Source organism: Babylonia areolata, chromosome 26 (assembly GCF_041734735.1).
Source record: "Babylonia areolata isolate BAREFJ2019XMU chromosome 26, ASM4173473v1, whole genome shotgun sequence".
Lineage (NCBI taxonomy): Eukaryota > Metazoa > Mollusca > Gastropoda > Neogastropoda > Buccinidae > Babylonia > Babylonia areolata.
Genome location: NC_134901.1, coordinates 5456136 through 5472841, shown reverse-complemented (window position 1 = coordinate 5472841; position 16706 = coordinate 5456136). Strand labels below are relative to the sequence as shown.

The 16706-nt window shown below is 38.4% G+C and overlaps 1 protein-coding gene across 2 annotated transcripts in view; it reads left to right on the top strand.

Moving 5' to 3' along the window:
- Positions 1-14454, top strand: part of LOC143300740 (nucleoporin SEH1-like) — a 36657-nt gene extending 22203 nt beyond the window's left edge. Inside the window, exons 9-10 of one of the 2 annotated variants that reach the window (XM_076614635.1) lie at positions 6459-6506; positions 13087-14454. In XM_076614635.1, the coding sequence (XP_076470750.1) occupies positions 6459-6504 (46 nt within the window). In that variant the 3' untranslated portion in view covers positions 6505-6506; positions 13087-14454. The remainder of the gene's footprint in view (positions 1-6458; positions 6507-13086) is intronic. The other variant, XM_076614634.1, reaches the window with a different exon arrangement.
- The last annotated feature ends 2252 nt before the right edge of the window (positions 14455-16706 follow it).

Below are 16706 nucleotides of genomic sequence, written 5' to 3'. Positions count from 1 at the left end.
TTTTTTATATATTTTTACATAAGCAGACATATTTTCTACGTTTGATTTAGTAGGAATTACTCATGAGTCATGGAAGTCCTCATAACCATTATTTGTTCATTTATCAATAATTTGTTTTTGATTTAAGGTTAAGGGGATAGGGTCAGGGGGCTGAGGTGAGAGAGTGTTGGTGGGGATTTGGGGGGAGGGGGTGGGGGTTGGGGGGGGCTATGCAAATGTGCTGCAAACCTGCCATTCTCCTTTACAGTAATTACACAACTGTTTGCTCACCTAAATCCTAGTTCCATATCATGTTTCCTCCTTGGATAAGCTTTTTCATGATTCTCGCTCTGTCTGTCTGTCTGTCTGTCTCTGTCCCTCTGTCTGTCTCTTTGTCTTAGATAAGCATAGAAAATGTGACACATGTAATCATATAAATAAAAAGAAGTTTAAAAAAGAATAATGAGAAGTGGGTAAACATGTTGCAGAACATCCAGAAGACCACCCCCCCCACACCACCCCTCCCCCCCAAAAATAAACAACTGCTGTTAGAAACTTGTAGATCTTGATTTATTACAAACAAAAATTATGTCAAGAAGATTAAAATGATTTCATGGTGACATTGTTCCTAGAGGTTGTTTTTTTTAAGATTTAATATTAATATTAAAAGAATGAATATATATATATATATATATATATATATATATTTTTTAATTCTTTTTTTCTTTCTTTTTTCCGCTGTTGACACCCAGGAATTGCACATCAAGTGGTCAGTCAGTTTCACTAAGCAGTACTTGTCTGCCCTTCTACACAGACTGTTTTTGTCATCTTTCTTTTTCCACTCTGTGTGTAACATTGCCCCCTTGTTTGTTGTGAAAACGCAAAACAGTTTTATCCATTTCCTGTCTACTGTTAGATTCATGTAAGTTTTGACTATGAGTTGTATGAGCAGTTATTTCTCATCTTGTGCGGTGCTGTCCATTTTAGAATTGTGGAGTGTTGCCCTTCTGAAGAAAAGGAAACAGCCAACTCAAACCAAAATTTTTCACACATACAAAGAGTCCATTGATGCTGAATGTTCCTTTTGATAAGTTTTGATAATAACGTAAACATTGAGCATCACACTGTGTTGATTCGTTCATCATTCTCTGTACTTAAAAGGCGATTTATTGACAGAGTAACATGTTTTGTGAATGAAATAAAAGTTTACATTTGTAATCAAAATTTTTGTGTTTGTATTCTTCTTCAGCATCAATGTTCTTTTTCCTTTTTTTTGTTTTGTTTTTCTACTGCACTGTCGTTTGTGCATCTTGATTAACAGCCTTTCTCTCTCTCTCTCATTCTTGTATATTTGATGAAAAAGGATAGATAAATGATGAGTGGAAAGCGTAGGGGAGTAAGAGATAAGTTGTACACTCCAGAGATTGGCAACAAAGAGTAATTTTCAATCTCAAAGTAGTAAGGACTGGTTTATTTAAGAGAGTGAAGAAAACAACCAGAACAATTTTTATTTATAAAGTATTCCAGTTATTCAACAGTACAAAATATTAGGCAGGATGGCATGGTAAAACTCAGCTTTTTTTGTTCTGAGAATTTTGTTGTATACTCACAGATAGGTAACTGACCAGAATGTACAGATAGTAACCATGATTGTTATAGGTGGACAAGTAATCTAAAGATATTCAATACTGCAAACATGTCAGTAGCTGGAACATTCTTTTTCTCTTGCACATGCCAGCTTCCCACGTGTTAATGTACTGTTTCTTTGACTAGTAGGAAATATTTGTATAGCAGAGATGTTTGATAATTGTGTTGTAATTCCTGAAATCTCACATTATTGGAGGTAGAGTCAAGAGAGAAAAGAGAAAAAATTGAACTGTGCATGGTCCTCCAACAGGACAAAATTGATCAAATAATCACTGAATGCTTCATGTTTACTGTTGAACATAACATAAATCAGAATTCACAACGAACAGGATTGTGAGATGGCTATCAGCTGAGCCGTTGCATCCAAATTTGTTGAGATGATCACTGAATGCTTCATGTTTACAGTTACGCAGATTGTAAAATCAGAATTCACAACCAACCAAATTGTGAGATGACTATCAGCTGAACCGTTGCATACCATCACCAGCACGTGCTTGTATGTATGTATAATAGTCAGTTGTGTATGACTATGATCACCAGAACAGCAGAGGAGGCATCTGTTGTCCAATCTGGGCTAGAATTTGATTATAGTGGAGAGTGTCTTGCCCCAAGTTACATCCCCACTGTCTTGGCCGAGAGGGTTTTAGGATAGTTGGCGTTGGATGGTTCCCAAAGCCCAACTAGCCCCTAAGGCTGCAACACTAAGAGCCAGTGGAATCTTGCCTCCTAGTTTCTGAGTCATAATCCTTAACAAAAGACTAAACTGTAATCAGTGTAAATGACTTTCCATATCAGTGGAGAAACCATTGATCATACAGCTCTCACTTTGCTGTTGGCCCAACTGTAAGCTTATGTCAATCTGTGATAAAAGCCAAGCATTAGGCTGAACATATATAGTTTAAAGGTATTCCAGCATTGTGTTTGTGGTTACTGGTACTGTTTCTCCTCCAAAGTGTTTTTCTTCTTGGCAGAATATAATAGACATGATAACTTCAGTGACGGTAATACTACATAACTTTTCACATTGATAGTCATTGTGAACACTGCACAGTTAACTTAAACTTGCAGACATTGTGAACATTAACAACACTTCCTAACTTTGCACAGTTATGGACACTGAAAGATCACAACGCTCACTAACTTTGTATAGTGATGAAGGTTGAACATTAACAACAACTCTTCTGAACTTTGTACAAAGATGGACATTATGAAAGTTAACAACTTTTCCTAACATTATACAGTGATGGGCATTGAAAGTAAACAATATTGTTTTAAACTTTACACTGTGATACACGTTGTTACCTTGGACAACAGTAAATAGTACCAAACTTGGCACAGTTGATAGATACTGTTAACTTCAAACGTAATAGCGCCAAACTTTGTACAACAGATTCATGTTGTTTGGCTTTTAAGGTCCTTCACTTGGGAAAGAGTTTGTACACTGGCGGAGTGGTGGCTTGGAAGATCGAAAAACCACATAAGAAGCAAGGGGCATGGCTGGCATAGTTATAAGGCTTCTGAACACTTCCCACCACCCCAACCCCCAACCTCTTTCCACATCCATCAGGCCCTGACTCTTAGTCTGGTCTTTTGGATGAGATGATAAGCCTGAGTTCTGTGTCTTCGTATACTTTCAGAATAATTATGTAAAATAACCTGTGGAATAAAAAAAAAAAATCCTTTGCAATTCTTTTTTTGGAAAATCTGTAGTTTTGTGATGACACCCAGCTAGCCTTGGTGGTACCCTGAATCCGAACAAGCACCAGCGAACATCACCAAAGTGACTCTGCAGCAGGGCAGGGTCTCCTCTGGTGTGTGTGCTGATGGCAACCTGACCCGGATAGGTCGTTGTGGACTGCTGGTGCAGTGACTGCAACATGGCGAGCTGTGTATGGGGGGATCAGAAGAAGTAGGGATAATGTCCCTTTGATAGCAACCAAAAAAACCAGGTACCACCCAGCATTCTTCCCTAAAGAAGGGACATGCTTTGTGCACACACATGTACACATGCACGTACACATGCATGCACACGTGCACAAGTATAGACAACAATACACATGCACATGTAGTCTCGTTTGTCCAACATGGGTTTTATCATGGGGATACCAGCACACTCAAAATCAAATGGAAAATGGGCCATATGATCAATTGTTTTGCAACTAATTGTTACTGAAGCTACAAAAAAACCAAACAGGCTATGCAGTAAGGAGAGAAAGAACAGGAGGGTGTGGTTGTGAATTTCTTTGTCCTTTTGTGTCTTCTCTCTCACTCTGCATCTGTCTCTCTCTCTCTGTGCATTGTCTCTTTAAAATTCACAATGCTGTCCATGTGTGTCTGTCTTTTTTTGTATTCATTTACATATTTCCTGTGTTTTTGTCTCTCTCGCTTACTCTCTCACTACAGATGCATGCCCCAATAATAATTGTTATATATATATATATAATTTTTTTTATCATTAAAAAAAATTTTTTTGGGGGGTGGGTGGGACAGGGGTTGTGGGGGCAGGGGGGTGGGGGGGGGGGGCATTGGGGGATCATTTGGCTGATAAAAAGGAACAGTGTGATAATAGTTGTTGAAATGACACTGCTGCTGTATAACGAGCATAAGTTGGGTTTTGGTGTGTGTGGTTTTTTTTTTTTTTTTTTTTGACAAACCGGCTCACTTGCTCATGCTTTGCACTGACAAGAACGCTGAGGACTAGAGTACTCTTGAGTGTTATCAGTGTAAGATGAAACTAAACAGGAATTAAAGCAACAACAACAACAACAACATTCAAAGGAGGAACACAAGAACAGAAAAACCTTGGATAAGATATATATCTTGCTGTTTTCTGTTCCCTGAGTCGGTCTCTCACTCCTCTTCCCAGATCTTGTCTCTTCGTTATTCTTTTTCTTCCTCTCTTTGATGAATGTCAGTTCAAGTGTAACATCAAGGATGAAGCTCAGGAAGTTTATGGTTTTTGTTTGTACGTTTACTTAATTTTCCTTTGATAGCTGTCCTCTTATCTTCATTTCTCTTTGTGTGATAAAAAAAAAGGTCTAGAAGTAGATTTTATAACTCACACACACACACACACACACACACACACACACACACACACACTTAGAGTGTTAAGAATATGCCTGTGTAACTTGCACATTAGCTTGAAACAAAATAATGACTGCAAACAGTTTGGGTTTACACTGAATTTTCTTTGGTTTGGGCAGCCAAAGGCAGTAAACTTGTCTTCCTTCTTTACTCTTTTCATCTCTCTCTCTGTGTGTGTGTGTGTGTGTGTGTGTGTTTGTGTGTGTGTGTGTGTGTGTGTGTAGAAACAAAAGACAGATACCCATTTTCTGGTTTACCCAGCAAGTTGTAGGAATTGAAAATAAAGTTTTCAGAAGTTTGAGAAGCAAAACAGTTCCTGCACAGTGGAGAGTACATCAGTGTTTTGTCATGACATTTTTCAAGGGTAGATATAATGAAGGATTTCCGTGTCTTAAAAAGAAAAGTGGGGTAAAAAAAGCTTAAATAAAAAATATGAAAAGTAAATGTGGACAGCAAATTAAGTTCTCTTCAAGCAACACAGTCTGAACATTATGCCAGTGTCATTTCACTCTGGTTTTTTAGACACTCATGTGATAGATAAGATATTGTCAGTGTCGGTAGTTTTCATGTTTTCAGAAAATAAAGAAGGTTCAGAAACAAGTGAATAATTAAGATATTGTCAGTATCAGTAGTTTTCGTGTTTTTAGGTGATAAAGAAGGTTCAGAAACAAATGAATAATTCAGATATCGCCAGTGTCAGTAGTTTTCATGTTTTCAAATGATAAAGAAGGTTCAGAAACAAGTGAATAATTCAGATATTGTCAGTATCAGTAGTTTTCGTGTTTTCAAATGATAAAGAAGGTTCAGAAACAAGTGAATAATTCAGATATCGCCAGTGTCAGTAGTTTTCATGTTTTCAAATGATAAAGAAGGTTCAGAAACAAGTGAATAATTAAGATATTGTCAGTATCAGTAGTTTTCGTGTTTTCAAATGATAAAGAAGGTTCAGAAACAAGTGAATAATTCAGATATCGCCAGTGTCAGTAGTTTAGATATTGTCAGTATCAGTAGTTTTCATGTTTTTAGATGATAAAGAAGGTTCAGAAACAAATGAATAATTCAGATATCGCCAGTGTCAGTAGTTTTCATGTTTTCAAATGATAAAGAAGGTTCAGAAACAAGTGAATAATTCAGATATTGTCAGTATCAGTAGTTTTCGTGTTTTCAAATGATAAAGAAGGTTCAGAAACAAGTGAATAATTAAGATATTGTCAGTATCAGTAGTTTTCGTGTTTTTAGATGATAAAGAAGGTTCAGAAACAAGTGAATACTCTATGTTCTTTCCCTTATTTCCTGGGCATTCTGCTGAAATACTGCACAATCACTCCCTTCTCTTTGGTTTTTTTTTTTTCCCCCATTTCTTTTCATTTTTAACCTTTTTATGTTGCTGTGATAATAATGAAATAACAAAGTACATTAACACAATGGGAAATAGAACAGGTTGAGCAGAATTCTATGACTTTTAAAAACAGTGGCTGAAGAGTTGACAAAATCAACATGACAAAAAACAGGGAAGTTTCTAAATTTTTGATATACTATTAACAATACCCCCCCCAAAAAAACCCCTGCCCCCCTCTTTTTTTTAATAATTTTTATAAATTGGTACACTTATAATACCAGTACCATTTATGATAACATTAACTAACCTTATCACTACTTATCTAGAACTGTGTTCCTTAAAACTCCTGTCAGATGAAGCTGGTTGTGGAAAAAGGGATGATTACTAACACTTTGTGTTATTGTAGGTTATCTCCAATTCGGTCCTTCTACAGATCTTTATCTCAGACTTAACGGTATGTATGTCACATCATTGATCCAGCCATTGTCATGCTGCTTATACATATGTTCATGGTTCATAACTCTGCGAACATTACGCCACTGTCAGATTTGGTTGTTTTTTGTGTGTTTTTTTTTAACCCTTCATGAATTTTTGCTGCTTTGTTGTGTGTAGGTGAGAGTGTGTGTGTAGAAGCTTTTTGCACAGTGGGTAAAGAAGCAGAAATATGGTCAGGAGCGTGAGTTGCAGGGAAGGTAGGGGTTGGGGGTGAAGGAAGAAGTTTGGGGTTAAAAAAAGAAAAGGAAAGTTGTTTTAAGATATCATAGAATACAATGAAGTAGAGTAGAATCACAATACATCTTTATTCATCCATTTGGAAATTAATTGTGAAACAAGTTAGAAGGCATAGTTGTACATGGTTTGACGTATTAAAGCCTCTAGAAAGTTATCTCCTGCCAAAACGGAAAAAAAGAAAAGAAAAAGAAAACGTTACCCACATGCTTATATACATGTGCACACCACTCCTTATGCATGTTCATACACTTTTGATGAAGGTCTATATTACACACACACACGCACATGCACACACACACACACGCACACACACACACACGCGCGCACACACACACACACACACACACACACACACACACATGCATACACATTTTAGCACCACTATGGACGGACAAGCACACACACACACACACACACACAGAGTTTATATGCAGCTTACATGCACACACACACACACACACCATGTGTGAACAAAACAAAACAAAACAAACAAAACGTTAGGTAAGTTTTTTTAAACTGATCCAACATACCTTACTTGACTACATGACGGAAAAGGAATACAGTAGATTTATAATGAGTGCATTTGTTTGTCTTTTGAACATTACATTTTTTCAGGATATCTTGCAGTCTTACAGTGGAGCAAGTGTCTGTTGGGAAGGGTAGTTGCTGTTATATTTTATCTAACCCTACATATAAAAATGTTCCACTGAATCACTGTTTCAGTATTTCATGTCTTACCTTTAGCTTTGACTACATATTGTGCTGTGGCTTGATGGACTAGATGTTTGTTTTAACATCAACAACAAAAAAGCTTTTCCTTACAAATTTGCCTACTTTTGGGGAAGATTGCATTTGCCTGGACATGGTTTGTATTGGAGCAGCTCACCCCCCTGCTCCTCCACCACACCTCCTCCCATCCCAAACCACTCCAAAATAATGTGGGTGTGTGCTGTTTGTTTATTTATTGTGTTCTTTCTTTTGATGTTGGTTCCTGACAAGGTGTTTGTCATTTTTTCCCCCCTTTTCTTCTTTCTTTCTTTCCACTGTTCTCCCCTTAACACTTTGTACCCCGAGTACTGTAACACCCAGTGGCTTCCCTTGGACCAAGTACAGATATTTATGTACTGCAGTGGGCACATTTAGTTTTGCTTTCTGAACCAGTTCTGTACTCATTTGGTGCTTTTAGCTCACTGGCTTCAGTCTCTACGTTGTTCACCAATGTTTTCGAGGGAATCTTGTGTGTTTTTGACGACGTTGAGTCTGTTTTGTGTCTGAAGTATGCCTCAGTGCACTCACATGTTGTTGGGCTGGTCCACAGAAACTGCAGTGCAGCTGTACTGGTGAGGTACACTGCAGCGTATATGGATTTGTCCGAACGCAGTGATGTCTCCTTGAGCTACTGAAACTGAAACTGAGAGAGAGAGAGAAAGAGAGAGAGAGAGAGTGTTTGTGTATTTTAACTTAGCCAGCAACAGTATTGGTCATCTGAAACCATAAAGGACATTTTCTTTCATGTGTATGTGGTAGGTCTGTTCTCATTTTGCTTCCTGAAAATCTTCTCGTTTAAAAAAAAAAGAAGTATTTTTGCTTGTGGATGCTGTTTCTTTTTGTTGTTTGTTTTGCTTAAAAATTTTTTTCTTTTAATTTTTTTTTTTTACATGATATTCTCCCCAAGTATTTACCAGTCTCAATCCCTCCATCTGTCCCTGTGGTATTTTGGGATGCATTGCTCATGGTTCATTTGAAATAAATTCTAATCATGTGGATTGACATTTGAGAAATACTAAATATAGTTCACACTTATTATTTACTATTTATATTTATATACATATTTATATTACTTTTCACCCGCTTCAAATGGAATACAAAGTTAGGCCACTTTGGGAGAGTGAAATTTATTTCTCATATGTCTGAAGTAGAGCAGAAAGTTATAATTTGGGTGAAGAGCAACAGTTTTATCCTGGAGAAATACTTTACTAGGGCCATGTTCAACACTTCCCTGGTGCAATACATGAAATGGAATGCACTATAGGTATGTATCAATTAGCTGTGCGTTCAAGCTAGATTTATTATTTTTTTTGTATGACTATAGTTGACTTCATCAAGTTTTTGCTCCTTATACATATTATTATTATTAGTAGTAGTTCTTTTTTTTATGTATTTATCTATTATTATTATTCTAATTTTATTTTATTTCATTTTTTTTTTTTCATTAAAATTTTTTTTTTCTCAAGGCCTGACTAAGCGTGTTGGGTTATGCTGCTGGTCAGGCATCTGCTTGGCAGATGTGGTGTAGCGTATATGGATTTGTCCGAACGCAGTGGCGCCTGCTTGAGCTACTGAAACTGAAACTGAAACTGAAACTCAAGCTAGATTTGATAACTTAGTGTGCAGTTCTGTTCCTGTTCCTTCTAATACCTCTCTCCATGGTCCTGCCCTCTTTCTGGTAAAGTGTGTATTCCAGACACATTGTCAGTGTGAACCTTTTCATCTCTACATGCTTTCAATATTCATAATTTTATGAAACTTGCAAACTCTCCATAGTCAGCAGAAATATATCTGGTGTAAATAGGATTTGAAATGATTTTACCCGCAGAAGTCTTGACTTTGGGGAAGGTAAAATCACTCTTTTTTTTCCCCCCATAAAAAAATGATGTCTGTTGGTAAAGCTGTTTTTATTATAGACAAGATAATTGTTATTGTTATTGTTGATTATTGTTGATTATATTCCAGCTGACCACACAGGGTCATATCAGGACTGCCCAGCTGTTGACAAGATGGTATAATCAGTTATCAGTCTCCAATGCTTCAGTGCCTTTTTAAAAATTTATATATATATATATATATATATAAAATTATTGTTTATTTATTTATGCACGCTTATAGTTGACTTCATCAATTTTTTGCGCCTTATACATATTATTATTATTAATAGTAGTTCTATTTTTTATGTATTTATCTATTATTTATTCACCTTTTTTTTTCTCAAGGCCTGACTAAGCGTGTTGGGTTACACTGCTGGTCAGGCATCTGCTTGGCAGATGTGGTGTAGCATATATGGATTTGTCCGAACGCAGTGACGCCTCCTTGAGCTGCTGAAACTGAAACTGAAACTGAAACATGCTTGAGTGTCAAGTAGGGATTATTTGACATCATTGTTTTCAAAGACATTCCGACTCTGTTTCAGAATACCAATATTTCTAACTTCCACAGCTGACTGCAGACAAGGAGGAAGGTGGCAGAATGGTTAAGATGCTCATCTGACAATACAGTGAGACGGGTGCAACAGCCAAGTGGTTAAAGCGTTGGACTGTCAATCTGAGGGTCCCAGGTTTGAATCACGGTGACGGCGCCTGGTGGGTGAAGGGTGGAGATTTTTCCGATCTCCCAGGTCAAGATATGTGCAGACCTGCTAGTGCCTGAACCCCCTTCGTGTGTATATGCAAGCAGAAGATCAAATACGCACATTAAAGATCCTGTAATCCATGTCAGCGTTCGGTGGGTTATGGAAACAAGAACATACCCAGCATGCACACCCCCGAAAATGGAGTATGGCTGCCTACATGGCGGGGTAAAAAAGGTCATACATGTAAAAGCCCACTCGTGTGCATACGAGTGAACGTGGGAGTTGCAGCCCACGAACAAAGAAGAAGAAGACAATACAGTGTCCATGAGGTTCTGGCTTCAAAACCCACTCTTGTGCTTTTTCTCAAGTTTTAACTGGAACTTCTTCTTCTTCGTTCGTGGGCTGCAGCTCCCACGTTCACTCATATGCACACGAGTGGGCTTTTACGTGTATGACCGTTTTTACCCCGCCATGTAGGCAGCCATACTCCGCTTTCGGGGGTAACTGGAACAATCAAACTGAGCATCTGGTCATTCGGATGAGACGATAAGTAAGGTCCATTGTGCGGCATGCGACATGTCAGTCTAGAAAGTGAGAGAATCTGAAAGTAGGGGACTGAATCCCCTCTTGGCCAGAATTCTCTCCCCTCCACTAGACCTTGAATGGTGGTCTGGATGCTAGTCATTCAGATGAGATGATGAACTGCTGTCCCATGTGGAGCATGCACTTATCGCGTATAAAAAGAATGCACAGCAACATAAAGGGTTTTCCCTGGCAGAATTCTGTAGGAAACTCCACATTTTGATTGCAAAAACAAATACACTTGCAGACAGAAAGAAAAAGAAAAGAAAAAAGAAAAGGATGGTGGTAGTGCTGTGCTGTGGCAGCTGGCTCTCTGCAGGGAGATCAGAGCAAATTTCACACAGAGAAATCTTTTGTGAGGAAAAGTAACAACACGCGTCGGCCTAGGAAGCGAGAGAATCTGAGCATGCTGGTTCGAATCACGGCTCAGCCGCCGATATTTTCTCCCCCTCTACTAGACCTTGAGTGGTGGTCTGGACGCTAGTCATTCGGATGAGATGATAAAAAGAGGTTCCGTGTACAGCATGCACTTAGCGCATGTAAAAGAACCCACGGCAACAAAAGGGTTGTTCCTGGCAAAATTCTGTAGAGAAATCCACTTTGATTGGAAAAACAAATAAAACTGCACGCAGGAAAAAAAGGGTGGCGCTGTAGTGTAGCGATGCGCTCTCCCTGGGGAGAGCAGCCTGAATTTCACAGAGAGAAATCTGTTGTGATAAAGTTTCAGTTTCAGTTTCAGTAGCTCAAGGAGGCGTCACTGCGTTCGGACAAATCCATATACGCTACACCACATCTGCCAAGCAGATGCCTGACCAGCAGCGTAACCCAACGTGTTTAGGCCTTGAAAAAAAGGAAGAAAAAAAAAGAAAAAGAAAAAAAAAAGGTGAATAAATAATAGATAAGCTTACACAAATAAATAAATAAATAAATAAATAAATAAATAATAACTATAATGTTAAAAAAAAAAAGAAAAAAAGGTAGTAGTAATAATAATAATAATAATAATAAAAATTAATAACAATAATAAATAAATAAATAAGATAACAATGATGATAAATAAGCAAATAGATGTAAAACATGAAGACACACATTTACATATACACCCACACATGCATAACAGATGATAAAAAGAAATGCAAATGCAAATACAATACAGTTCAGTGATGCTTCAAATAAGGTTCTGCTCTGGGATCCAAGGTGCTATGTGCACTGTCAGTGCAAGTTACATAAAAGAAACAAACCAACAACAACAACAGCAAAATCATCCTTAAAACAAACCCTACCGACTCTGTCTCTGACTGTAGAATAGAATATGAACCCTGCTGAATAGAATATGTTTTCATTATCAAGTGTACGCTGGTCACAATGAATATGGGAGGGAGGGATAGTGCATAAAAGGTACAAAACATTAATCAGAAATGATATACAAACACAAATACAGTAGGATTTTAGACACACACACACACACACACACACTATTGCACTTACATGTATATATATGGTTGGTTTGTTTGTTTGTTTGTATTTCTTTTTATCACAACAGATTTCTCTGTGTCAAATTCGGGCTGCTCTCCCCAGGGAGGGCGTGTTGCTACCATACAGCATCACCCTTTTTTCTTTTTTTTTCTGCGTGCGGTTGTATTTGTTTTTCCTTTTGAAGTGGATTTTTCTACAGAATTTTGCCAGGAACAACCCTTTTGTTGCCGTGGGTTCTTTTACGTGCGCTAAGTGCATGCTGCACACGGGACCTCGGTGTATCATCTCATCCGAATGACTAGCGTCCAGACCACCACTCAAGGTCTAGTGGAGGAGGAGAAAATATCGGCGGCTGAGCCGTGATTCGAACCAGCGCGCTCAGATTCTCTCGCTTCCTAGGCGGACGCATTACCTCTAGACCATCACTCCATGGTGTAGCGTAATGGATTTGTCAGAATGCAGTGATGCCTCCTTGAGAGACTGGACATAATAATAATAATAACGGTATTTATATAGCGCTGAATCTTGTGCAGAGACCAATCAAAGCGCTTTCGCACCAGTCATTCACACGCATGCATAACTTTAAAACTGTAGAAACTAAAGACAAGGAAGAGGCAGGAAAGGGAGGCTATTTTGGGAAGAAGTGGGCTTTTTAAGGCCAGACTTTAAAGAGCTGAGTGTGGAGACTTGACGAAGCGAAAGAGGAAGTTCATTCCAATTGCAAGGTCCAGAGACAGAGAAAGAATGGCGGCCAACAGTCGAGTGTTTGAATCTGGGTATGCGTAAACAGAGTGGATCCGAAGCCGATCGTAGTGAGCGAGATGGAGTGTAGAGGTGAAGGCAGCCGCAGAGTAAAGATTAGAAGTTGACTGTACATGGGTGTGATGGTTTGTTCCAGTCCCACCCCACCCCCTGGCTCCATGAACATCAAGCGCAACTCGGGCTGGCCTTGGATGGACATCAAGAAAGACTCCTTCAAACTCTTCTACTGAGACTGCTGCTGCTGTGTGAGACTTGTTACCTGGGATACCTTGCTCAAGTTAGGTGGTATCCTGAAAAGGTTTTGAAACTTTTTTTTTTTTTTTTTTTTTTACATGACAGACATTATTGCAGGGACCATTTTATAATCATGATTATTCAGATTGAGTCTTCCAAGATTTTTTTTTAATAATTTTTTTAGCCCATCACAGCTTAATTCCTGTGGGAAATGTGTTCAAATCATATGAATGTCAAGACTGACATCCTTTGGCTTTTATGCACTTGCAGCTGTGTGGAAAATTGCCTCGGAATGTGGGATTCTTGGTAATTGTTGATATATATGTATATGTATACTATTGATACGCACATGCGTGCGTGCATACACACATACAAACACACACACACGCACACACACACACACACACAAATGTTTCAGTGAATTTTGTCAGACATGTTTCGACATTTTTTTTGTTGTTAAAATGAAACATCAGTAAATCTGAGTTCATAAATCAGAATTTATTTTGCATGTGGAGAGTGACCTAAAATACAATACAGATGTTTACCAACACCTTAAGTGGACAAATACAGGAGTCATTATTTCATAAGTAAAACAAAACAAACGTAAGATCCTCCTGTGTGTATTTCTGGCCGAGGTGTTAACTCACTCAGTACGGCCAGTCCTCTCTTCTCCTCTACACAGACCCCTCGGATGTCCAGTGGGTGTCCGAATGACCCAACCTTTAGCTTCCGTCGTCAGAATTGTGGTATTCTTTGTCAACATTCACCTCTTCAGTATAAGAGCCTTCCGCTTGCAATATTTTGATGATGGTAACTGGGGTGAAACGCTGTTAACGTCGTCTCTTTCGCCGTTCGTATGGAGAGAGTTAAGAAGCCTTATGTGTGTAGAACCAGTTGCATTTCATCTCTGTGCAATATTATGATGGTTCTGTTCCAGACTTTTTTTGTTCTGAAACATGCGTGTCAAATCTTACCACATGAGTATGCTCAGACCTTGCTTATTTCCCCTTGTCCTGTTGCTGTTTTTGTGTGTTCTCTTCCTTCTTCAAACTGGTTTGTCATTGATGGAAGTTTTTCCTAGGGACGTAAGGAAGGGGAATATTGGGAATATTGTTACCATTGAGTAGATATGAATATAAAGACTGTTTCTTCTGATCAGTTCATGTTTATGACATGGTATTTAATATTGAACACTGGTTGTGCCTGAAGGAAAAAAGAAAGGCAGCATGCCCCCTCCCCCCACATCCCCCCACTACCCCCCCCCCCTTTTTTTTTTCCAGAGAAAAAGGGAACTTCAGGAAATTTAAAGAAATACTCCTTCGTATAGATCTGTTGAATATGTAAAGGGTGTTCGTCATGTGTGTAATTAGAGCAACACACTCAAAGACGCATCCTTGAAGTGGATGACACTCGACTGTGTGGTCCCAGTCTCCCCATTTAAGCCCACAGCACACTCAGTTCTGGGTAGGAGCCGGCCACGGGCCGAAAAAACCCACCTCCGCTGGGATTCGAACCCGCGTCCTCCCAGCCGTCAGTCCGCGACGCTAACCACTTCGCCATGGCGGCTGGTCCCCCCACAGATTTTTAACCAGTCAGAAGCCTTGGTATTAAAAGACATTGATTCGATGCATGGGATTTTATTGAATATTGTGACTTATAGGACATTTAAGTTTTTTTTTTTTTCCAGTTGTTTATGAAGAATGATAATGTTATTTTCAGCTGCTTATATGGATGGTATTGACGTGTCTGTCATGATTTAATTGATAATATATCACAACATTTGTTAAGTAATGTTTATTTTTATTTCTCTTTACAGTTTCCAAGGAATATGTCTGTTATTTCTGTCTGTGAGACAAAGGGGACATTGTGTTTTTGATGGCATGGTGATCTTGTTTGAGCTGTTCAGGGTGGTTGTTAGTTCGTGTATGTGTGTGATTCTCAGATTTTGAAATAGCAGTCCCTGGCCTGTCCTTTTTCAGTGTTGAGAAAATTACTCGTATATATGGATCTCATATTGTTGAATACAGTTTTTTCTTGTTCAAGAATGATCAGTTTGTTTAGGATCAAATGGTACAGCTTTTTTTTTTAAGTACTGACTTGACCAAAAATGAATATATTTTTTATCCGTTCATGCATTCCCTAAAATGGCATCTCTTAAGTAGCTCTAGAAAATTGATTTAAAAAAAAGAAAAAGAAAAGAAAAGAAAAATAAACTGTGGCAGAATGCAATGTCTGTAATTACAGACTTAATTCTCTTTGTGCCATGTGGCACTTAACTCATTAAACCCTGTGCCCGGACATTGCTGGAGCATCAAAATTTATTTCATTAAAATGGTGTCCACATTCCTGCATAAACCTCAAACAGAGAGAACTAGCTTATGCAGTGTTTCAGGCTTGTCCACGTGTCAGTTTTCGAGGTGAAAAATGGTCAATTTCAGCACATTTTCTGCAGTTTATGTTTGGTGTTCTTGAAGTTGTGATTTCCTTTCAGTTTTTTTTGTTTTTTTTAACCTTTTGTACGTTTCTATGATCCATTTCAGGTCTTGCTGAATGACAAACACACACGATTGATTGTTTTGCTCTGTTTTCAACCTGTTCTTGCTCTTGGGTTTAAAGTGCTTGTCAGTGTGCTTGTATTTGTATTTGTATTTCTTTTTATCACGACAGATTTCTCTGTGTGAAATTTGGGCTGCTCTCCCCAGGGAGAGCACGTTGCTACACTACAGCACCACCAATTTTTTTTTGTATTTTTTCCTGCATGCTGTTTTATTTGCTTTTCCTATCGAAGTGGATTTTTCTACAGAATTTTGCCAGGAACAATCCTTTTGTTGCCGTGGGTTCTTTTACGTGTGCTAAGTGCATGCTGCACACGGGACCTCGGTTTATCATCTCATCTGAATGACTAGCGTCCAGACCACCACTCAAAGTCTAGTGGAGGGGGAGAAAATATCGGCGGCTGAGCTGTGATTCGAACCAGCGTGCTCAGATTCTCTCGTTTCCTAGGCGGACGCGTTACCTCTAGGCCATCACTCCACATGTATGCATGAATGTTTGTAAGCACTTCAGTTTTTGTTTTCTTTTTGAGTCATGCCTTTAATATGAATTTGCCTCTGCTTAAATTTGTAGACCAATTTGTGTATATATTCTTGGTAATTTGTGTGCATTTATTTATGTCGATATGATTTTTTAAAAGAAAGAAAAGAAAGAAAACAGATATACAAGAATTACTTGATTGTGAATTACTGTTAATTGATACTTCCACATATTCTTTTGGAGTTTTGATTTCGTGGTCAGTGAGACAGTGTTCACTGTACCGGGTAGTTGGTGTGAATAATTCTTGTTTTCTGTAACTGTTTTGTTCATAGCCAAGGAACTCAAAGTAGGGTATGAAACTCTTTTTTTTTTATAGTCCAGAATACTTTTCTAGAAATGTGTGTGTGTGAGAGAGAGAGAGAGAGAGGGAGAGAGAGAGAGAGTGTGTGTGTGTGTGTGTGAACATGAGTGTGTGTGTATGTGTGTGTG